General features: G+C 41.5%; 1 protein-coding gene across 1 annotated transcript; it reads right to left on the reverse strand.

Moving 5' to 3' along the window:
- Positions 1 to 3,461: 3,461 nt before the first annotated feature.
- On the reverse strand, positions 3,462 to 23,785 carry LOC112455393 (ral guanine nucleotide dissociation stimulator-like). The gene is made up of 7 exons (XM_025017292.1): positions 23,696 to 23,785; positions 17,348 to 17,917; positions 11,489 to 11,593; positions 10,693 to 11,113; positions 8,531 to 9,156; positions 7,620 to 7,931; positions 3,462 to 7,370 (listed from the first exon to the last, which is right to left on the reverse strand). Exons 2-7 carry the CDS (start codon positions 17,528 to 17,530, stop codon positions 6,720 to 6,722), a joined length of 2,298 nt encoding a protein of 765 aa, XP_024873060.1. The 5' UTR covers positions 17,531 to 17,917; positions 23,696 to 23,785; the 3' UTR covers positions 3,462 to 6,719.
- Between the last annotated feature and the right edge of the window lie 145 nt (positions 23,786 to 23,930).

A 23,930-nucleotide genomic window follows, 5' to 3' on the forward strand; every position in this document is an offset into this window, starting at 1 on the left:
CGAGCGAGCGCCAGCCGGGGGTTGGCTCCGGAGTTCACCGGCTCGTCGGGGGAGAGGAAGGGTGCGAGAGAGGTCGGGGGTGAATCGGGGGAGAGACGGACGCCGCGACGCCTGCTGGCGTCCGCGGAAAGTCATCCCCGAGCAGGCGCGACGGGGCGACGGCGCGCGATTGGTGGCTGTCTCGCCGGCGACGGGGTCGCGAGGGGGTTGTGTTGTTTCGGTACCGGTGCGGCATTGGTGACTCCGGAGGTTTGTCCTGGTGGTCTTTTTTTGAAGAGGGGAGCAGCGGTGCCGCGTAATCAACGTGTTTTCAAGCTGTTTTTTTAAACCTCGTTCTATGTCCCGCATTAATTTTTGCTATCGATATCCCTTTTTCCTATAAAGTATATACATTATTATTTCTGATTGTGGGATTATTCTCTTAGAATGAGGTTACACCTTGAACTCTTCAACAGTACTTTTCTTCAATTAAAAAGATAATATTGAAGAATTTAAGGAACTTCTCATTTTTAATAGCATTCCAGAATTAAAATAATACAATGAAATAATTTCAATGTATTTATATCTATTTTGATTTCATTATTATGTTTTTTTTGTTAATGCTAACATTATTTATTCATATTTCTTATTAATTGGGAGATATTATAATTAAATTTGTTAGGTAAGTAGTAATCGATATCATTGATCCGCCGAATATGATGTTAAGGATATTTTTGAGAACAATGCGACACGGAGGGCAGCGCAAGACACTGATTTAATTGGAATCGTAATGGGCGCATTTGTTACAGAGCAAAGTAGCAAATATATGGCACACGTGCCGAACGGGCAGGAATTCATTTTCGATATCAATTAAGCCCGCCACTAGAATGCATATATCCGAATTCCTCCGGTTTGCCACTTCTGACGTCGTCGGCGCGGCCTTGAACCACTTCGCGCGAAACCAATCGCGAGACGCGATATCGCGCGGAACAATCTCGGTATCTAGGTGACTCTTTCCACGGTTAGGGCAATATGTCGAGACACGCTTGGCTGAAGGACAGAAAAGAAGCGCGGCTTTAAATTAATCCGTGGCTAAAGATAGGTCGTTTCGCTTTAAATTTCGCGACCAGAACCACCTAAGTACTTGAAGCAGCTTGTGCAGAGTGGTACCACGTGAAGTGTTAAGAGCGGCCGGTTGCCTCAAAAACTATTAGAGTTACTGGCAAAACTTATCCAATATATTTCAAAGTTTCAAAGTTTGTTATTTTTAATAAAAAATATTAACAAACATTTTCTGGGAAAGCAAGAGATTAAAACGTTTCTCTCTCTTTCTCATGTTTTTAGTGATTATGTATTTCTCATTTTTATTTTGCGTATAAAATATTAATTCAATTATGATTCCTGAAGCTCTCATATCTCATATTTTTAAGAATTTTTTGTATTTTAAATTTATGAAAAGTTTTTTAAAGTGTCTTAAACTTCTTCAAATTTTATAAGTTTAAGGAAATTATAGAATAAAAAATCTTAGAATATTTCAGAATTCACATATAAAGAATTCTAGAAAAGGTGTAAAGATGCTTTCTTAGCATTTTTGAAAAATGTTCTAATTTGAATTAAAAAATCTAAGAAATTTTCAAAGAAGGTTTATAAAAATTTTATTATATCACACGTGCACATGGAAAGTGGCTCATTACGCGCGTGTTTTTTGTGCGACAAATAGCCAATTCCACACACCACTCGAAACAGTGCGGTAATATCTCATTCCCGCACAGTCTCTGAAGTGACTTTTGAGTGAAACACAAAAAACACGCGCGTAATGGGCCACTTTCCACGTACGTGTAATATAAAATAGTGTGTGTAACACGTGCGGGTTAAAAATTGGACACGCGTGCGGGTGATCGCACTCGCCTTCGGCTCGTGCGTCTACTCCGCACCCGTGTCCAATTTTCAACTTCCCGCACTTGTTACACAAATAACTAAATAATTAAATTCGGAAAAATTATGTAAAGTATTCTAAACAAAATTTTTCATCAAACGCTTTGCGTTTTAGTAATCTATGATTAATAATTTAGCAGTCTATAATTATACTAAAGGAAAAATTCTCGAGAAACTATACCAAAGAAAAAGTTATTTCATAAGAATTTGGAAAATTTTCGAGAAGTCATGTAGATGTGGACATAAAAATGGAGGTGAAGACAGAGATCTTTTAAACTCGAAAAGAGACAGATATAAATTTCAATAATTTATTTTGTAATTTTGCGTTTCCTAATGGACAGCACTCGTCTTTTTAAGCAAACAAGAACACGATTAACCACTTCGATCTCTCTCCGTTCTACTTTTCTCAGAAAATATATTGCAAGGGTCCTAGAATGGCTAGCTATCTCGATAAATCTTTGTCAAACTGAAACGACAGCAATCTGACTATGTGCCTTCCACTTCATTCCCTACTCAATCACGCCCTTGAATATCGCAGGAGCTATTGGGATGACTTGATACAAATCCTTCCTGTCAAGACGAAACTTTCTTCCTCTCCTTTGACGCGTTTGAATGATCGCGAACGGCCGGACGAAACCATTAGCCTTGTTCAGCTTCAGATAGAGTCTTACCCTACCTGCAAAGTCCGAGTGTTCGAGTTCCTCGCGAGGAAGATCAACAGGTTCGCGTGCCGGATGTGCCGGCACACGGCGGAAGTCCACTCATCAGCCACGTGAAATCGGTCCGCGTGATACCGATCGGTACGACCTTTCACTCGATGAAAGCCGCATAAGACTCGCGCCGGCGGCGATTCTTCACCCCTTTCTCTCTTTATTTTAGGATTTCGTTATCGCGATTTGTGATAACAGACGATTCACGCGATACGAATCTTTACCCCCCCTCCCCCTTTCGAGTGGTCGACGATCTTCAGATCTTCGAAGCTTTAAACGCGTGACTGTATTTACCACCGTTCCTGCAACGCATCTTCTTTTCTAGTGAACATTAGAACACACAGCTTTTAGACCAACCAAAGAACACGACATAGGAGACCCGTGTAACTTTGGTACGCTGCAACTCTGATTTATATTTAATATTTCAGGACTTGTTTTTTTTATTTAGAAATTCTGAGATTTAAAAATTTATACCTGAATAAGATTGTAATATCAAAAACAGTTTTATTTTATCAAGTTATGAAATTAAAATTAAATATCGAAAATGGAAAATTCCGAACAATCGAAATTTCTGGCTCTGGGAGATCCACACACACATGCTGTGTGTTCTAGAGTTAAAAGTAGTATCTCGATAGTATCCGCTGTTTTATGAATACAAAAAGAGAGCTAGAAACTCCAATCGAAAGAGTCTCTTACCTGCATGACTCGTAAACGAGTCATAAAAAAGGGAACAGGAGAGGACGGGGAATCGACGGGGCGTTGTACAAACAACGGGTGGCTTTACGACCGTCAGGACGATTGTCGAGGTGGAAGAAGATAAAAACGTTACACGACGCGTAAAAGTGTAGGCCATCTATTCTCACTTTTGTCAGGTCGTACTACATATACAGCTTCGCTTCTCGTCGGCATGGCGGTCTCACTATTTTTCCGAGGCCGACTATACGCATACACGTGATGAGGAGAATACATAGCTAGTTAGATAAACGAACGGGGGACGGGAAAGGAGAGGGGGGAGGGGAAAAAATCGATGGAAGATAAGTACAAAAATTGTGTAAGGCTAATGTTTCTCGGGGGGTGGGAGAAAGGAACCTTATTCGAAACCTAAACAATAATTGTCGGGGTGCTCGACCACGGTTTTTGTTTTCGCTCCTATCTCCTTCCCGGAAAGTTTGCCGAGTATCGCAAAGCTCCGGTGAAAAAATTTTATCAACGTGAGAAAAAAAACCGACACGTGACGGGGTTGGAATGGCTCTCGGGGTTAGTTGATTAGCACGCGAGTTTCGATACTGACGACCAAAGTTCGCCGGCAAAAACCAGACAAGCCCACTTTTTTTCGCGCGACGAATGAGTCGTCCATTATTTAGCGCTCGTTTTACTAATGGAATATCGATTGACACCACGAGTGTCCGCTCCCGGGCGCGCGCGACCGGGTGGAAAAACTTGGCCTGCTTCTTTTGGATTTCCGATGTTTAATCGTCGGGACCATTCAATTTCAAAACAAGTCGAGTAATACATAATTTTATTATTTTCTAGTTTAATTAATCAAAAATCAATTATTTGATTAATATAATAGTGGCACTTTTATATAAGTATTTGTAAATTTTAGACGCTCCCTCGAACGTCCAATCGTTAATTCGTTAAAAGTACGCTCAACATTTAATTTTGACCGACACTGATTGAGAATCTTTACCACAAATTTTTTAAATACGTTAATTTTTGTTTTTTATTTACACATATAATAATTTATATAATATTTAAGAAAAATTATTCTTAACATGATATTTCCAAGAGAAAATAATCTTGATATATGTTACAATTATAAGAAACATTTAACGTTTCTAGCTTACGCTAAATTAATTTAGTCAAAGAAATAGTAATTAATAATTTAATTATTTTCTTACTGAAATAATATATCAAAGTGATATTACTAGGTTCTTCCAAGATTTCTCTACAACAATGGAGAAAGACGAACTTGTCTGACTATTACAACCGGATCTACTAATTTTGTTTAACAGTTTCGTTTCGACTCGATAAACGCCCAGTCCAAGCGAAATATTTCGTCATATCTTCTGCACATTTCCCCGGCTTTTTCATGACGATAGAAAAATATAAACCTGTCCAATTATCGCAGTCGGGCCGTCCATTACTATCTCGCGAATCCTCTTATAGAAAAATTTCCTCTCACACAGTGATATCGGAAGAAATGGGCTTGTCGGTCGTTGCGGATCAAATTTCCGATTTCGTCTTCTCTATTTCGTCGCGGTGAGTCAAGATAAGAAAAAAAATTAGGAGATTCCTTTATCACAGAATTTTTCCTTGCCTTCACAACAATTCATCGGACAAATTCGCGGGTCTCTTTTTGAAGAGCAAGTACGAGGCAGCAGTTCTAATCTCGGATCCCGCTTTCTGGAGTACGCGAGAGGGAACAGTAGCGATAATAATTGACAAGTTTTTCCGGCGGGGCACCCTCCCCCTTCGCGCGAGGGGGAGCTTTTCCCCCGCGCTTGGTCGAGTCTACCGCGCTACGCAATTACAATTATTTACAAAAAATCACAACGACCCTCAACGGCTCGAGTCGCTTGTCCCACGCTATTTCTCTATATAATCTCGTTAACGTCCGCGAGAACACGTGTAACGTTTATTGTATTGTACATACACGTATGTACACGCGAAGGTGCCATGCCGTCGTCGTAGACGCTCGTAAATTGTTTTACTGCCGCACGTTTAGCGCTGTCTCGTGACGAACGGAGGACGTTTCGCGAAAGAGAGCACACTTAAAAAATACGGCTCCCTCGTGACAAGCGAGAGAAGGTAGAAATCTAAATTTCACTTGAGTATACAATTAACACAATTATTTCCTACGACCTACAATATCGTCGTGCGTTTATATCAGGCAGATATAGCGCTAAACGTGGCCACCTGTTTCACGCGATGCGCAAGAAAGGGGAGCGACACATTCGTAAATCTCCAATTATCTTAATCATATCAACGATCTCTACGTCTTTTTATAGAACGGATTAGGCAAATCGCACACGTTTAACATCGTAGACGCTGTAACACGCCTAAGCGGCAGGAATACGGGCTTATTTGCGTCACGGCGGCGTCGATAAGAACCTCGCGTGCATGACTCACGCTAAACGTCCGCCTAGAATAATGCTAGAACAGCTCGCTCGGTTGCGCAACTATGCCGAGCTCTCTGTCTTCGAATACTGTACGAGTCGTGTGACTGTGTGTGTGTGTGTGTGTGTGTGTGTGTGTGTGTGTGTGTACGTGCGTGTGTGCGTACGTGCGCTCGTGCGTGCGTGTGCGGTACGTGCGTGGGTCTACGCACTTCCGGTCGTACGAATGACCGCGCTTAATCATACCACGGCTCGTCGCTCGTTCGCGTCGCGTCGAAAAGGCGAAACGACCGGGTTGTCATGGTAAATCTTAATAAACAAATTAATTAACGCGAGATTACGGCGAGATTCGCCCTCTTCGCTCTTCTCAATTCGCGACAGAGAGAGAGGGAGAGTGAGGATGCGGTCGATTGCGGTAATCGTGATGCCTAATATTGTGATCGTCGCTTCTTCACGAATGACATTGTATAACTATTAAATAAGTAGTCATCGTTTTTAAATTACAACGGAATATCTTAATGACGAACCGGATATTAAGCTGCAATACTCTGATATGTATTGCAATTGCGATATTGTGTAATTAGTATTGTTAATATTACTAATCAGCAGCGTTGTGTTAATAATACTAATTAGTAATATTAATATTACCAATTGTTATCGACAGTATATCTACTAAAATACTGCTGACATCAGTATTGTAATATCAAAATGTTAACAAATTTTGCGTAATATTACAGTTTAATATCTGGCTGTGGTAGTTGTTGACGTACGCTCCAACATCGCATTTGTCTTCTATATTGTCATCGCATTACACCGATCGACTCCACTTTGCTCTCTTTCACTAACCGTCATTCTAATTTCGCGTGGTTAAAGTTCATGTAACTGTCCGAGAACTGTCCCACTAATCGGGCGACTTCGAGGTGACCTTTTGCCTCTCTTCTTCGGAGATCCTGGACACTCGGCGACTGTTTCAGGACTACCTTTTGTGATTGTGACCGTTGCCCTTGCTCCTGGGACTGTCCGAGGCCACGTCGTTGGGCTCCCTCCTCTGTCTCAGTATGAAGTTGAGATTGTGCGCAGTATTTACAGCATAGTAGACGTTGGCCGAGTTGGGCAGCACCATCTCCCGATCGGGTAGCACCTGGGCCAGGGTGTATTGATCGGGGCTACCCTCGAGGCCGAGCTTCAGCATGGCGTTTCGGATAACCTGCGGCGTTCGCTCGTTGTTCGACAGCATTATAGACTTGTACAGCACCACGCCCTCCGTCTCCACGTTGTCCGTCTCCATAGTGACCTTAATGATGTAGAAGTCCGGCGAACTTTTGTGCGAGTGACTGGGACTGGACAATCCGGCGAGATTGGGAGTGCTGCCGTTGGCCGCCACGGCGCCCGCCGGCGGTGCCAGACGAGTCTGATGATTGCCACCTCCTCCGCCAGAGCTCAGGGACACGTCCAGGGACGGCAGAGACGAGCTCGAGGACGAACTGGACATTTGCGACGGTGAGGTTCGCCGGTCCAGCGAGTTGTGCGGCGAGCTCGGGAGGGAGTCGAGGTCGCAGTAAAACTGCGAGCTGCTCGAACTGGACGTTGAGGCGATCGAATCATTCTTCCGGTGACCTTGATGAGCCTGCAAGACAAGTCCCAAGATTTAATTCTCGTTTAGATCCTCAATCGTTGGCAATCGAAGATAAATTAATGCGTATTTATTTCAAGAATATTCGGAATATAATTATTATCAAAAATATTATTGCCTGACATACTTGTTTTACAATCTTGGTGAGGAAATTTTGGCAGTCAGATTATATATTTTTGAGAAACTTGACGATATACGTTACAGAGAAATTAGATTAGAATATTTCTTATAAAGAATGCCGACCTGTTTCTTTTTGCCGCGATTGTTGAGGGTGTTCCCTGGTGGTGGCTCGATCTGGCAGCTGAGTTTATACGCTTCCCGATCGTCCACTATCACCACTGAGTGGAACCAGCGATCGAACACAGGGTCCAAGCTGAAGTTATACGCGTTCGCCGCGCCCTGCAGGAGCCTTATCCTGGCGAGCACCTCGAACTCCTTTCGTCTCTTGTCAAAGTTGATGAGACCGTCGGCTATCGTGTCCGGTATCGCCGTGTCGATCATGGTGAGGTCAGTCAGGAAGGTACCTAGGTACGGTATCGTGCCATAGCTAATGTTCTGAAAATAAATTTTTTGAAAATTTGTGATTATTGAACAGTAAAAGAAAAGACTTTAAGAGGAAATGAGAATGGCGTTATAGAGAATATATTCGTCTGTATAAATATTGAAAAGTAACATTCGTATATTGAAATTAAATACGACTTAAGCTCGTTGTTTACTATAAAATAATTAATTTAAAAATTTTTAAATATAAATTTTTATACATTAATTATTATTATTATAAATTGTATATAATTAATTATAAAATATCGAAAATAAATTTTAGTTTTATATATGCACTCAGTATCGTAATTTTTATAATTACAATTCTAGTCTCGTTAAAATTAAACCAGTTGTCCATTTAACTCAGGTATCACCGATGTAGGTGATAAAACTTTTAAAATTTAAAAATTCTTAAAACCAAATGTCAAGATATTATTATTTTACACAACAAACTTTCTTAAATTCTTTATATAATCGCTACTACGATTTTTCTTCGGACGTAATATGATTTAAATAAATGTCTATAGTCATAGTCATAGTCTATACGATCAGTTCAGAAAGTTGAGAAAAAAGTTGAAAGGTCTCACAAAAGAGAACGATGTTATCGCACTTACGCCCGCGTGAGTATTCTGTTTCTGAAAGACCTTCTGCAAATGCCTGTCACTTCTGCCGGCAGTATCGGCGAATTTGGCAGTGCCCTCCTTGATGAGTAACTCTCTCTGCGTCCAGGCGTTGTTCTCCTCCGAGAATATCCTCTCGAGTTCGCGGAAGAGCTCGTGCTTTTCCCGGGGCATACACTGCCAGCACTTCTCCAGCCGATACACCGGATTGCTTTGGAGGCCGGAAACGATCGCCTTTAGGCTGCTGAAATTCTTGAGTACTCGCAATTCCTGTGCGACGTCGATCCACGTCTCGAGGATCCTGGCGCGCTCCTGCGATTTGAGCGTCGTGTCCGTCAGGATCGTCGAGATCACTCGCAGGGAAACGGCGTTGAATTGGTTCACGGTCGCCACCACTGTAGCGGCTTCGTGGCTTCTAGAACGATCCTTCCTGGACCATACGGCGCCGAGGCACTGATGGGCGACCAACTTCTTGAACACTTCGGCGTCCATCCGGGTCAGCTGCTCGGCGAAGTGACGGTGGGGCACCTCGGGGAAGATGTAGTTCCCCCAGTGATCCGCCATCGGATCCGGGGAACCGCGCATGGGTAGTCGACCATTGTCGTACACCATGCAGGAGTCTAGAGAAAAGGGAAAGACGCAGGCTGAAGTTAATCTGGTTCAGTCTAAAATTAATTTGAATTGATACATGGCAAAATGTTAATGTTCATAATCGAAGTCTTTTTATAAAACTTTTTATTTTATACATTATAATTTTTTAAGTACAAATTATTGCAAAATTTAATTAATTTAGAAGAATAATTTAAATCAATTTTTGCAGTTGTGATACTTTAATATTTGAGATTAGGAATTCAATTACATTAAATTTAAAAACAATTTTAATATAATAGATTTTTCTCAAATTTCTTTTAAGAATGTCCAGATTATTATTACATTCTATCAACTCTTATTAGTAAGAACAATTGAACAATTATGTTCTTACTACCGCAATTATGTTCTTGTAAAAGCTTCCTTTTGTGAAATTTTTCCGAAATATTTTCCCTCTGCCTTCTATCGCTTAAAGTAAAACCATTTCTATTTTGGGAATATCGCAACTGGATCGGGTTCTCCATCGGGCGAGAGCCCTGAGTGAAAGGTGAGCCCTGCCCCGGTCGTGGCGGTACAACGGAGCCTGTGGACCCTCAATTTATACACGGGAAGCAGACGCCTTTGTGCGAGCGCGAGTAGCCTGATTGAGCCTTTCACCGCCGTTAACATTCAGACTCTCTTTCCGTTTGCCGAACTCCTGACAGGGTGATTCTTTCGTAATGCTGTTCGAGCCGCGGTAAAATACGCCGTTTAACTTTTTCCGCACTCTGGAAACTCGCGAGATACGTCGAAAGGCATTTTGCGAGACCTGGATACAGAATCCACTCAATAATATTCCATCTGTTATATTTTTCTTTTTTGCACAAGTTCGAGGAGATAGTTCCATAATTCCTATGGAGGTTGTGTGCGATAATGTTCGACCTTTTCTTTGCGAACACTGTATTCAAAGCATAATATTCCAGCTCGCTTATCGCGATTCGGCGAATTCGCAGTAAATAAAACAAAACGTCATGTAGGTCGTTGCTTGTTACGTTCGAATTGCATAAGCAATATATCATTATTACTCAATTTTATTGTCAGACTCGCCGTTAACCCTTTGTTATCATTGAATGTTTCTTCGAACTTTATTTAAATAAATATAAAATAATTCCGGATCATATATTTCAATTTCATTAAATAAACATTTGTTATTTTAAAATTGTGCTTCAAATAGACGGTCACATATTGTATTAAAACACAGACAAAACATAAAAATACAAAACTGTTTTCAGAAACATGATAATAAAAAGATAAATCTATTATATTAATTCCAGTTGATCATATTACATTGATATTATAGAAATAAATTTGACATTAAATACATTATTTTTATTTCAAATAAATTAACAGCATAATGCTCTCTTTTCTCTCAATTTAACCAAAACGATAAGACTCTCTCTCTCTCTCTCTCTTTCGTTCTGTATTTAAACTTCCCACGGTGCCTTATCTGTTATACAATTCTTCGTATTTAGAGTTCAGGGCGGGTGAAACGACGTGACTCACTCTCCAAACCGGAGAAACAACGTTACCTATCTGATCCTCCCGCTGGAACCGGTGCAGTCGGTGCTTGGCCTTAAGCTCGAGCTCGGAGCCGACGAGGCGTTGCTGCGTGAACTCGAGGAGCCTGGTGAGCAGGGGGTGATTGGGGGGTGACTTCCAGTCGCCCGGGTAAGCGTCCAGCCAGACGTGCAGGGCCTGGACCAGGGTCTTGCGGTGCTGCTCGCAACCGGCGCTCCCGTCCAGGGCGTCGTATCGCGCGAGCAACAGCTCGAGGACCTCACGAGGGCTGGTGAACGCCCGGTACGTCGCCAGGAAGATGTTTATGTAGGTGGACTCCAATTCGCCGTCGTCGTTCGCCAGGCTCTCGACCAGCCGCTGCACCGTGCCGGCCTTCAGGAAGCGCACCCTCACCGTCTCCCATTCCAAGTGCGAGATCTCGTCGTCGGAATCCTGGCAAAGTCGCAACAGGCGCATTACTTGAGTGTTAAAGCTATTAGCGTGAGAGCAAACATACGTTTTGAAATCGGGTTTCTTTAAAAATAAAGCTTTTAAATAAAAGTCTTTAAATAAAGACGTGACTAATACGAAAACTGACTATTATTCTTGAAACTTCTACATTATTTACGAAGAAAACTACGATTCTCAGATCAAAAAACGCTGTGAAAAACGTTGATTGTAAATGGATTTCAATTCAACCGCGATAAAAAAAGAACAAATTAAATTGGTAAAACTTAATAAACGGTAAAAATCTAAAAATAAAATTAAATTGAGTAAAAATTGCTGAACCTAAAAAATCTGGATTAAAAATACTTCGATCATACTCACCGATGCTGAGAGACTTCTCGTAGGCCGGTGGTATCGGACCTTTTTTAGGTATACCGTGTATATGACGCCGTCGCCCCTTTCCTCGCCCCATAAACGCCACGTGGGCTGCAAAGTAGAAAATCGAACGCCGAACTTAGTCATGAACGTCCGTATATATCAATAAATGCTGTAGGCGGGTATAACGGAACTGATAACGAAGGACCGCACACCAGGGGATGATTTAAGCTCCTAATTTCATGGCGGAGTACTCGCCCACCCCCTGTCGCGAGCTAATAAACTCGTCGTAACAAACAAACCGGGCAACTTGGAATAAAAAAAGAATGAATCTATTTTTTCTGTTTGTAATTGATTTATTTATGATGATTAGAAAGTTGACACGAATTTAATTGCAAAAGTTATGTTAGAAGGAGGAAGTAAAATTTTGCACGAATAATAATCGCGATTCTGCATTAATTATTCAAATTAATTGCCGTAATACGTAATTATTTTTATACATATATCCTTTCTCGTACTGATTACAAAATCATCCCCCGAGCTGCCTTTCTATGTACTAAATTTAACAGACTACGTACATGCTTCATTGTTTCTAATAACTTTTTTCTCGAAACCTTTGTAGTTATCAAGATATAACTAAGATTATATGTTAAATCTAAAAATATCACACGTGCTAATGTAAACATTTCTGGCAAAATGCTTCAGAATATTCGCGTCAAACTATGAAGATGTGATACGATACAATCTATTCTTTTCAAAATTTAATCAGGTGCTTAATTACGTTTCTTTGTTTCTGAAGCTTGACTTACGCGCTGCGAAGCATTCTGAAGAATCATCGTGAAATTGGTGCAAGAATCAGGATAAAATGGCATGGGAATGAGATAAGCATTGATCAGCGATCGATGTTTTGAAACGAGATAAATCGAGATAGTTGTCAAGAACAAGAGAAACTCAAAATCTATATTGACTATATTTTCTGATCTCCTCGACTTTTAATTCAATGAATAAATCATGAAATCAACTGACTCATGTCCATGCATAATAAACACGCACTTCGTGTATGCGTGTACGCATATGTATACATGCAAGCTGTGTTATGTACTTATCAGTGACAGTCGAGCTACACAGGCAGTCTATATAATTAATTCTAACTTGATAAAGACGGGCTCGCTCACGCGATGACGTAACGCCGCGTGATAACGTCCGTCTTAAAGGTAGTTAGCCTTTGGGAAAGGTGTTTCAGACGCGTTATCGTCGCGGAAAGAAACTGCAATTAGCGATCTTCATTACGGACGGCTTTTCGCCGTCCCGCAAATATAACAATTAGTCGGCTTAACATCGAATTGAAAAACCCAATAAAAATTTGTAAATCCGGCTTTAAACACATTAATCCTTTATGAGTAAGCTGATTTAATTAACCTTGTAGAACGATAAAATTTAACGAAGTTTGAGAAATTAATTTAATTACGCTTTTATATTAATCACATTGACATAACCGTCATTTATTCGGGACTTAATTGCGATCGAGTGTGGAACGTGACACCGGCAGGGCGCTTGTCGTGTCACGTCCATTTATTTGGCATTGAGATCTTGTAAACAAAGCGGGTCTTAGAGGCCGTAAAGGGGGCTTAATGTCGTGGAATCCAGCACGACAGACGTATACGCATTCGCGTTGGCACGAGCGATTACAATCGAAGCCGTACTGAGGACACGCCGCGCCGATGAGGAACGATCGTAATAGAGACTCGACGGAAGGAGAAGCGTGTCATTGCCGTCTCTCTCCGATACTTTTTCTCGTTTCTCGAGAAAAGAAATCGTCTCGCGGGAAAACGACTGAAGCCGGAACCTGTAGAGACATCGTGCTTGCTTATCCTGTTGGATGCATTATCAAGAGAGTGTCTCTCCCGAGAGGGATTGATTAAAAAAAGTGTTCGCAGAATTGTTTACAGAGAATTACGTATTTATTATAGATATATATAATTTTATATAGATTAGATTTCATAAAAGTAAATTAGTGGAACGAAGTTAAAATGAATTATGAAGTAATAAATCCTTAAAATAGAGAAGCTAAAATGTCAAAAATATTTTTTTAGTTGAAAATCGTGAAATTATTTATTCGGATAAAATATCGTCGTCGACACGTTAGAATTAAATTGTATCTGCTTATTAATTAATTTTAATTAATTTGTAACTTATTTTTAATGTTGAATTAGATTTCTTTCTATTTAATCTAATTTAAACTACTTCGAATTAATTCTGATCTAATTTAGGAATCATAACGAAAACTTCTCGCGTTAATAATTCTAATATGAATAAATTAATAATTTTTAAATACTTGATCTAATTTAGGCTCCGTGACAAGAATTTCTCTTTTAAAATTAATTTAATTAAAAAATCTGCATCTCGCAATTTAAGGATTATCTGACAGATTTGGCATTAAAAATTCAAACGGCGGAGAACTCTATCGATCCCATCTCGATGTAAGCGAGACCCAAGAAACGAGGGCCTGAAGTCCACCCGCTCACGCCCCGGAACGACCGAGCAATTAAACGCCCGCAGGAGGAACCTGAGCGTGACTCGAGGTCCTCGTACCTGTACTCGTCCTTGGCAGCCGCTCGGGCAGCCGCTTCCTTCGAGTGTCGATTCACCATTGTTCGGCTGTAAACAGCACGAGCCGGGCCTCAATTGCCCGTTTCTTACGCAAAACTACGCACGGAATATCTCCCGATCGAGGTTGAATCGTAATTAGGGACATTTCCGGCAATAAGACCCGTGGAATCGTATGGTATTATTCGTCGATCACGTCATGCAGGATAATAGCGTTTTTACCTTAAAACATGCGCGCACACCGCCTCCGTTTATCTTATTTAATTCTACGAAATAACAACGGTGTATATATTGTATTTATTATTATGTAATCTAAAAAGTAACTTTTTTTATTTTTTTTTTTCAAATAGAAATTAAATATTCATGTATGCAAATGTTTGAACAAAAAATTTAACTGCGAATGCCAAAAACAAAAATTTTAGAGGAACCACCTAATCTCAGAAAGGCTTCGCATAAAATTACAAAAAGATGGACTAAATTTAACCCAAGATACTGAATTAAGGAACTACTTGACAACGCGCACTTTCCCATTAAAAAAGAAAGTTCTCAAAGGGAGAAATAGAAAGAGAGAAAAGATAAGGATTTGAAAAGAGATTGGATTTAAATTTGAAACAGAGAAAACTAAGAAACATTCAAAAAGAGCAGCATTGAACAAAGTAGAAAACATCTCCCACTGCTCCCACAGAAGACATAAAAACAGTAAAAACAGAAAAGAGGGTATTATCAACAACAATGACTACTAGATAAAAATAACGAACTCAAGGGCGTGCTCAGTCAAAAGCCACCGACTGAAGGAGCTTGTTTGTCAGTAGAGATCGTAACCGGTCTTGGAATTCGCAACCAATTGTAAGTATAATTATTTGTACTGTAGATTAGTTACACAACCGCGCTCCAAACTCGTACTGGCGTATCTATTTGTAATTACAGTCAAAGGAAGCTGTTGAATTAAATAGTACTCATTTATTTCGAAGACTTTGGAAAAGTATACTGACGCAAAATAATTTTCAAAGCAAATTGCATGTGTATTTCGATTGGAACAAATACCCGGGCTCATAAATAGAGAAGCATTTTCGCGATTTTGCACCCGATCGAACGACACAGGTGCAACGACTTCCCGAGTAACTCGTGCTTTCCGAATTTTAATGTTAGTCGCGTGTAAATGGACTAAATATACCGAGTGGCGCGTACCGTAGATACGCGATTCGCGCAGGTTCGGGGATCGATCGTCGGGAACGAAATGCAACATTCATGACATCATGTCGACGTCGTCGTCGTCGCGCGCGCGACTATAAGTAAATTGACGGCTGTAGCAGAGTACACGGTGAAACGGGTGAAACATTGTATGTCGTCTGCCGTTTCTGGAACGTCGAGATTACCGCTCGGGACGTTGTACGTCTGCCGCGTGCGAATGGCGAACACGGCGAACGGCGTCGCGGAATCCCGCAAATGTCCCGCCGGGGTCAACGGTCCGCCCGCGAGGTCCCGAAATACATCCCCATTATTTCCCGTTGGATTCTCCAACGCGGAATCCACGTCGGAGGCTACCGTGAAACCGCGCGGCGTGCTGAAACGCTAGAGCGCAACCATACGCAACAAACGCGGATCCCGCCGTCTTTGTATCGCTGAATCTCGATCTTATTCTTCTGTTTCTAGAACTGCTGACTAGAAACTGTATAATAAATCCCGATTATTATCGTCTCATTGAAGGAAATGAGGAGCGCACGATGTTTTTCTGCGGTAAAATTCAAGATCGACACCTCTTTAATTACTGAAAGAATATTTTTGATAAATATAGTGCTTGAATTTTTTTATATAACATATTATGCATATAATTATACATACATAAATTATAATTATATGTGTAACAATCATAATTACATATATATTTAGATAATAATGATATTAATAATAATAATGCAAAGTTAATCAAAATCTATTCCAATTTTAGAAATTGATAAAAATCCCGTTTTTTTTTTAATAAAAAAATGACCTTTGTGAGAAAAAATTTTCTAAGTTGGATAATGACTGATTAATGCAAATTATTTTCGCTGATCGAGCTGTCAGGCGATCACTTCTTTCTTCCACTCAGTCAGTTCCGATGACACTCTGACCCTGATTATTCGGTTAAACAGCCGGCGTGTGTGCGACACACGCACGGTGTACGTAATCCGGGAATCAGTGTCACTTATTGCTTCCAAGGTTCAGGGGGAGGGGTATAAGAATGGATATAATTGCGATAATGCGTCTACCGCACACATATAAATGCGAAATCGTGTTTGACATGCACTAAAGCCTGAAAAAATTGACATTCGTTTTTTTTTCGTGCATTTTAAGATTAAATTAAATCTTCACTCATTGCAAAAACGATACTGGTGGCAGGTCACATGCAAACGTACAGGGTGTATCGTAAAGATAAATACATTCTCCGATCAAACTCCGAATTTTTTGTCAAAGAAGAGATTTGATCGAATCGAGAATCCTTGTCAGCAAAGTCTCGCAAAACAGGCGTTGAATTAAAAATTTGTTATTGGATGAATTTTGATTAAAAAATATAGACACTCGGAAAAAAATAATGTTGCATTAACAGTTGTATTAGTCCAATTAAAAATAATCTTGTTAGTGCAATAACAGTACTAATTAATTAAACAAATACGTCATGCTTTTGTTTTCATAAAATGTTATCTGTTTCGTTAATACTGTTATTTAATTAACAATTTAAGCTTATTTTTAATTATACCAATGCTGCTAATATAATATTTTTTGTCTGTATAGATGAGACTAATGTGAAAAGAATCGACTGATGAATTACTCATCGTATGTTATATTTATATTACATAACTCCACTTTCGGCGTTGAAGAATTTTGCGATTAAGCTTGCTTAACTCGAGTGTTTGCCGAGAGCGGGTCGCATTATCGGGAGCATTACGATACACCTCTCGTGCGAAATATAACATATGATTACAAGCACGCTCAATGACAAAAGCGCTGGCAAATCAAACAATAGAAACAAATCAAATGGGAGTAAAATCGCGCCAGCTCGAGCATATACCGATCTTATCGCGCTCGATACGTTATCGTTATCCCGTAATCTTCCCGCGTCTACTACTCTCCACGAGAGACGGCTCTTTCAGTTCAGGCAAATGCACGACGAGAGAGAAGAGCGGGAGTCGTCGTCAGTAAAAACGAAGCAGAATGAACGAAGGCGTAAAAGCAGCAGGATGCCGTCCGGTCATCCGGAGTCACAGTGTCTCTCTTTACCTGTTGCACGTACCACTGGGTGGAGCTCTGGTTCTTCCGGTGGCCACCGGGCTTGCAAGGGGCGCAGAGCAGCAGGGGAGTCAGTTTGTTTACCCCCTTGGCGGGGGGGCCGGTCGTCGCCGGCGTCGTGGGCGACGCTGTGGGACTCAGCCCGTCATCCCCCCCCAACACCGGCCACAGCATCCACGTGTTTTGTCCTCTGCCCCCCTCTGTCTACCCCGTCCTCGCTCCTTTCGTCGCTCCTGTCACCCCCTCGGTGCTTCCGGTACCCCTTTTTTTTATTGCGAAACTGCACTTCTCCGCCCCTTGCGTCCTCTTGTTTGTCTTCTTTGTACCCTTTTGGTGGTACACCCTTTCTCTCGGGGAGGCGATCTGCTTCCGGAAGCCTACTCTACGACGTGAGCTGTCGCGACGCCCGTTGCCGGCGAACTGAGATCGTCGGCCGACGTCGCGTCACCACGCCTCGCTGTCGATGACGACGTTGACGTTCACACGGGATCGCCCGCTCGGGGTACAGGAGCGTATCATGGTATCGGGCCGAGGCGGATTTCCGACGTTTGACAGCTGCGGCTGAAGTTTGAGAGTTCGATCGGTTGAGGACGAAGGACACGCTTGGGTGTCGGAGTAGTTCGCGGAGTCACTTCGTCGTCATTTCATATATATAATAATAGTGAGAACTGATATCTTTCAAGACCATCGCGATTTTACACGAATATCGATTGTGTTTATTCTGAATATAAATGTCTGAATTTGTCCGTAGGTATACATTTTCAGGAATAAATCCGAACCAGGTCACCCATCCCTCAGAGTTTATTTTAAATCCACCCCCGAATATTGACGATTTCTGAGCGTCATCATCCGGAGAAAGAGACACTGATGAGATTTTGATGTAAATTTAGGTTTTAATTACAATTCATTAAAGTGACATTAAAATTTAATTTTTGTTTTTTAATATTACGGACAATATATGCAGAAAGTAATTTCAGAATATAAATCTGAATTCTAATTTTGAACATATCCATTTCAAATTGAGTTTAACACAATTATCAATTGTTTGTCTTTTTTGCGTTTTTGCGCACGTTGCCCACTCTTTGATTTGCGCCAATTTACGGAGTTTTGGATTTGTTTCAAAATATTTTATTCCTATCGAAGAGTTACTTTTATATACGTGAATCTAAATCTACATTATTATTTATAGATTACTCATCCTTCATAATTTATGTACATTAAATCCATGCGTAAAAATTGACGTTTTCTAAATGTTATTGTCCGGAGGAAGAAACATTAAGAAAGTTTTAACATAAATCGAGGTTTTAATTACATTCCATTAAAGGTATAATTTTTAATATAACATACATGTAGAAAGATTAGCTCTGAGTATAAATTTGAATTCTAAATTGAAACGTATCTGTTTCGAACTGATTCGCATGCATCATCGCGGCCCTGGCAACCAAGTGCGCTATCGTACGTTTACGCTTATCGATGATCGATCGTTCTTACACACCTGCCTTACAACGGGACTGCGTGCGGAGACAAACACACGACACTCGATACGCTCTATTTCGGGAAGTTAACACGAGAACAAGACGTCGCTTGCTTGCCACGCTTCAATAGCTAAGACAATTAATTAGCTTTGGAAGCCAATTAATTGTCCTGGCTTCGAAGGGTGAAGGGTCATAGGTGACACATGCGTGTTTATACTTCCGGTATCGTTCACGTGCGCAACCCCATCGCACGAGGCAATTGTGTATTTCGAGCAGGATGCATGGAGTTGCGTAGCCCGATCTCACTCTCGATCTTTCTCCCCTTTCGAAGCTAAAGGGCAATTTTATGCAAAAGGTCTAAAGGGCGTGTTATTTAAATGTTATTTTATAACCAAAACGAACGCAAAAATCTTTTTGCAATGCAAAACGACCACGTCCGATTTAAATTTACGTTTAATTTTGCTTTACTCGGTTTAATAATTCGAAACGATCGCAAAATGAATAACAATGAACGACGTTGTAGCACAAATATGGGACAGGAGTTGTACATTGTTCGGTTATTCGGCTAAGTTACAATAAAGATAATTAATTCAATTGCGACAATCGTTTAATTCGATTGTTCGAGCTCGAACTGTGTTTCTCTCGCGGAATGGTACCAGCCACTTCGATAAGCTTCTCCGCGAGACCTCACCTCGGTATCAAAGGGTTAAATGCATTTGGTATCTCGCCATGTGAAAACGTGTGACGCACACACGTCTTGTCGATTGCCAATTTGTTACGTCGCCATTGCGTTTCGTTCCATTAATGGGCGATAATCCTCATTCCGCGAGTTGACCGCGGCGACCGCACGCGCGGGAACGATCTCCGACGCGATCTCGTCGGCGCGATTTAATGTCCTCGTGAACGAACGTGGGACTACCTATGGAATGGGACGCGGGGCGACGGAGAGAATATTTTTATTCTCGTTTTTTATTCCCGAGAGGAAGAAAGTATTCTTAGGGCGCGTTGTTTAGAATAGTCCGGCACGGGCGCGCGGAGAGGAGAAAGCGCGTTATTATGCATTGAGGAGCGCGCGCGACCATTTCAGAAATACGCTTCTAAACTATCTTTAGAGCATTAATGTGTCCAGACATCTCTCGAAATATCCCCGGCGTATTTTTGCTCTCCGGAGAAAAGTTTCTAGAATACTTTCTCCACCTCGCGGAAGAATTCAGTCAGGGTTTTTTTTCCAGGGTACTCTCATAGATGCGGAATGTTCCCTCGGTCGCGCAAACGAGACGGGCCCTGATTCTCGATTGTGTTTGTCGGGGAATAAGAGAGAATCCGGCAAAGAAAAGGCACATATCAGGGCACTGATTGGGACGAGCTCGTTCCTCGCAAACGAGCTGGATCGTCGAAATTCGATTATCCCTCGCGATTGAATTTCGCCAGCTGGACAAACGTAACGAGAACGTCATGGTACGAAGGGGGCCCTACGTACGCAACGGCGATTAAGTAGAATACGTGGAATGATAAAAGTGTCGATGCCCGTCGACGCCTCGCTCGGCGACGAACGATAAAACGAACGCCCCATGTCGCGGCATGACACGAGTAGTGACCAACGGGCGTATATGTCGCAACCTTAACCCTTTCGGAAACGCGACGCATCGGAACTCGCGCGCGACTGACGATTTCCTTAATTTTATCTCGTATATTTAATGCCTCAATTAAGAGTAGACTCTTCCAAATTGTTGCGCCCTAATTACGAATCTTTTCTTATCACGATTACTTGTACATAACAAATCTATCTCGTATTTAATTCCTCAATTAAGAATAAACTCTTCCAAGTATATATATAGTCGCGTTCTATTGCGGCGTAATTACTTCTCGGTGAAAAACAGTCGCGCGATATTCTTCCTCTTAACTCCAGTTTCTTTTTATCACGTTTATTACTTCTAATAAAATTAGCGATCGTACACAACTTTTTCGAGTTTGGCAAGAATTCGTTTGTAAAAGATACGCTTAAAAGTTCCGCCACACTTCGGACGATAATAATTAAAATAATTTCCTGCGTTGTCTCAAATTATTCTGACCAAGTTTCGCAACTCTTGTGTCTTTCTTTCTTCACAGCGGCGTTAATTTGATGTTAATAAAATCAAATTTTTGCTTTATCGTGACGAAAGTCCCTAAAGAAACGAGCAAACAAAAAATAGGCTCAAAAATGATTTTTGTAAATCGATTTTCGAAATTTTTCTGGTGCGTGCAAGAGATGTTATTTACCACGGTTTTCCGTTCAGAGTGACGGATTCCGCGACGACGTACGTCCGCAAAATGCTCGCGGAGCCGATCTATCTGAAATCTCGCGTCTCTCGATGCGACACACTCTCGAGAGGAGTACAATCGGAATGCATTATGCAACACAGGTATTGTCCACGAAGGGATCGAGGCAGCGGCTCGATCGTTCGGCGCGGGAGGTAGCAGGAAGTGCTTAACCCACGTTTAAGCACCTCTCGCATCTCCCGTGTCATTTAGCGGCTTTAATGGCATCCATGTAAAACCCTTCATCCGCAATGGAGGATCCTAATTGCCCCGGTTTCCGCGCGCTCTCCGCTCTAGAACTGGCCATCTATAATAATTACGCCCGTCCCTTTGTGCGTGCATGGTGCATGGACCACAGAATTACCCTCCGGCCACTATAGGAGCTATCGATTTTTGGCGAAAGCAAAATGTGGGAATATTTCGCGAACGGTTGAAGCTCTTTCTATACCGTAAACTGCAATATTTCTTATCGCGAGGATTAATTTGTCGGTGGACTTAGTGACAATAATAAAAATTTGCGGCTCGATGCTATTATAAATAAATGTAAAATATGACAAATATAAATTTTGTTTTGAATGTTATCAAACGGCTGCGTGATTATTGCTATACGATCTATTTATTTGAATATTATTTTAATATTATTTGAAAAATTTTTGACTCCTTCGGATAAAAAAGTGGCGGCAATGCAAATCGCGCTTCGGTCTCTCGGTCAAAACTGAGGGGAATAATAATGTCAGCGGATCATGGGAAACGAATGCCTAACTAATGGGTTACTCGGTTAGTCATACGTTACGTTGATACGCGAAACGCTCTTGCACGTAAACGTATACGCCTGTACTACGCGTATTGTATGTGTGCCCGCACGGCTCAACAATAACTGGTTAGAGTCTTTCAAGGTGTTTCTGCATCCAGGCCGAATGGAAAGAAATACTTCTGTCGTGTAATTTTCCACCTCGGTATTGTAGCCGACTTTATCAGCGCCGAAGAAGCTAGTCGCGTGAAAATTTTTACGAAATTTTAAGAGAGAGAGAGATACGAAATATAATATCTACGATAAAGCTTCGATTGTTAAAATTGTTAAACAAAATTGTTGCAGCCTCGAATAGGGGAAATGCGCTGAGATGCACGATCTCGAAATAGCTGCGAAATCGAAAGCGGAAATGATATTGGATTGATTACGTCGGCCGCGTGAGACAGCGGATATGTCAAGATAGCGAAGAAGCAAAAGAGTAAGAACAATTACGCTCGGATAATCGAACGATCCGGCGAATAAAAGTTTACAAAATTCATGGCGGAACGTACGTGCGAAGCTTACGAAAATTTGACAGGGAAAGACCGGGGTGGGCGTACTGCACTCGTTAAATTATTTTTATATTGTAGAAGCGTGGTTCCTTTCGAGGATAATAGCACTGTAAAATATTCTAAAGGTTATTTTATTATTCACGACGTTATTGTAAAACGAAGATTTGGCAATTTCGAGAACTAGTTCAGCGCTCGAAATTCTCATTTTAGGTTCTACGTTTTAAAAATACGACAATTTTTTTAGACTTGTCTATTACCTAATTGTAATAATTAATTTTTGTTACTAATTTCACTGAATTCCAGAAAATTAAAATCACTCAGTATTACGTGTTTTAATAGTATCTGTCTTTGTCAATAATTGAACAGATTTTTTACTCTCGGAGCGTCGCAATTAAGTTAAAATCGTAATTGAAGGTTTTACACCAATATGAAGTACATTATTAAAGTGTAACGCTGCGCGACGTGAAGCGACGACAACAGCGTTTCGCTGGCAATTAGAGTAGAATTATCGATCGCTCGAGAATGGAGTAATTTCCGATTTCACGGAAACACGTTGCGTATCTATATAAAGAAAATCGGAGCTATGGATCTTGCTTACTTCCCTGAATGTTATGAATCATTATGCAGCTGGGATCGATTATACAGGCACGGACAAAGCGTGCGTGCTCCATCAGCGTGTGATTGGAGTTACGAATGAAAAATAAGATCCTTTCAAGGAAACCAAAGAATTTATAGCATTGATACATTATTCAATTATTAATTGTATCCGCGGTAACTTTACATAATTGCTATCTTCCTCTTGGAACGCTCTAAACGATTCTTCCTCGAAACCGCGATAGAATAACATCTCGTGTAGCACGACAGACTTAAGAGACATTAAATTAAATCTTCGGAAAGGTCAACGAGTGGAGCCGGAGAGTTTAGATTTTTTTTCTAAAATAAAGTTTAAAAAACTGCGTAAAGTGAATCGTTGACCGGAAAGTTGGCGGAAAAGGGGAGAAATTAGCGACGCACCGCGATTCGAGCGATTATCTCAATTAAATCTCTCCCGCGAGTGATCGAGAGATCTCTCTTTGTCCGATCCTCCCGGAACGGTGTTCTTCGCCTGAGTCGAAGCTGCAAAACACGCCCGATGATATCAGCGTCTCTTAATCACCACCGTTTTCTCTTAATCATCGGCGATCTATTGACCGACGAAGTGACTCGCGCGAGGAGAACCGCCGCCGCCGCGGCGGTGTGGAGCAGCTGCTCCGGATTTCGTTACCTGCGGACTTTCGGGCCAGGTGCACACTGTCAACTGCGCGCGCGCGATCACCTGACGATGCCGAGAACGTGACGCGCGCGACCGGTTCTCGGAGGTAATATAAACGGAATGACCGTACTGCACGCCGTCCCGACGCCGACTGACGCCGCGTTGCAGCCGCGCCGCGCGCCCCGGCCGAGCGTGTTACTCGAGGATGCACTGACCATGCCGCCACGCTATGGTCGTGACTACATGG

The sequence above is a fragment of the Temnothorax curvispinosus genome, unplaced genomic scaffold (genome assembly GCF_003070985.1).
Source record: "Temnothorax curvispinosus isolate PA1 unplaced genomic scaffold, ASM307098v1 QBEX01006035.1, whole genome shotgun sequence".
Classification (NCBI taxonomy): Eukaryota; Metazoa; Arthropoda; class Insecta; order Hymenoptera; family Formicidae; genus Temnothorax; species Temnothorax curvispinosus.

Coding starts and splice junctions, on each gene's coding strand:
- LOC112455393 (XM_025017292.1), bottom strand. CDS start 17,530: ATGCTGTGGCCGGTGTTGGGGGGGGATGACGGGCTGAGTCCCACAGCG. Junction 11,594..17,347: donor CCCAGTGGTACGTGCAACAG/GTAAAGAGAGAC, acceptor TCTACTTTGCAG/CCCACGTGGCGTTTATGGGG. Junction 9,157..10,692: donor CCAGCGGGAGGATCAGATAG/GTAACGTTGTTT, acceptor CCTTTTCTCTAG/ACTCCTGCATGGTGTACGAC.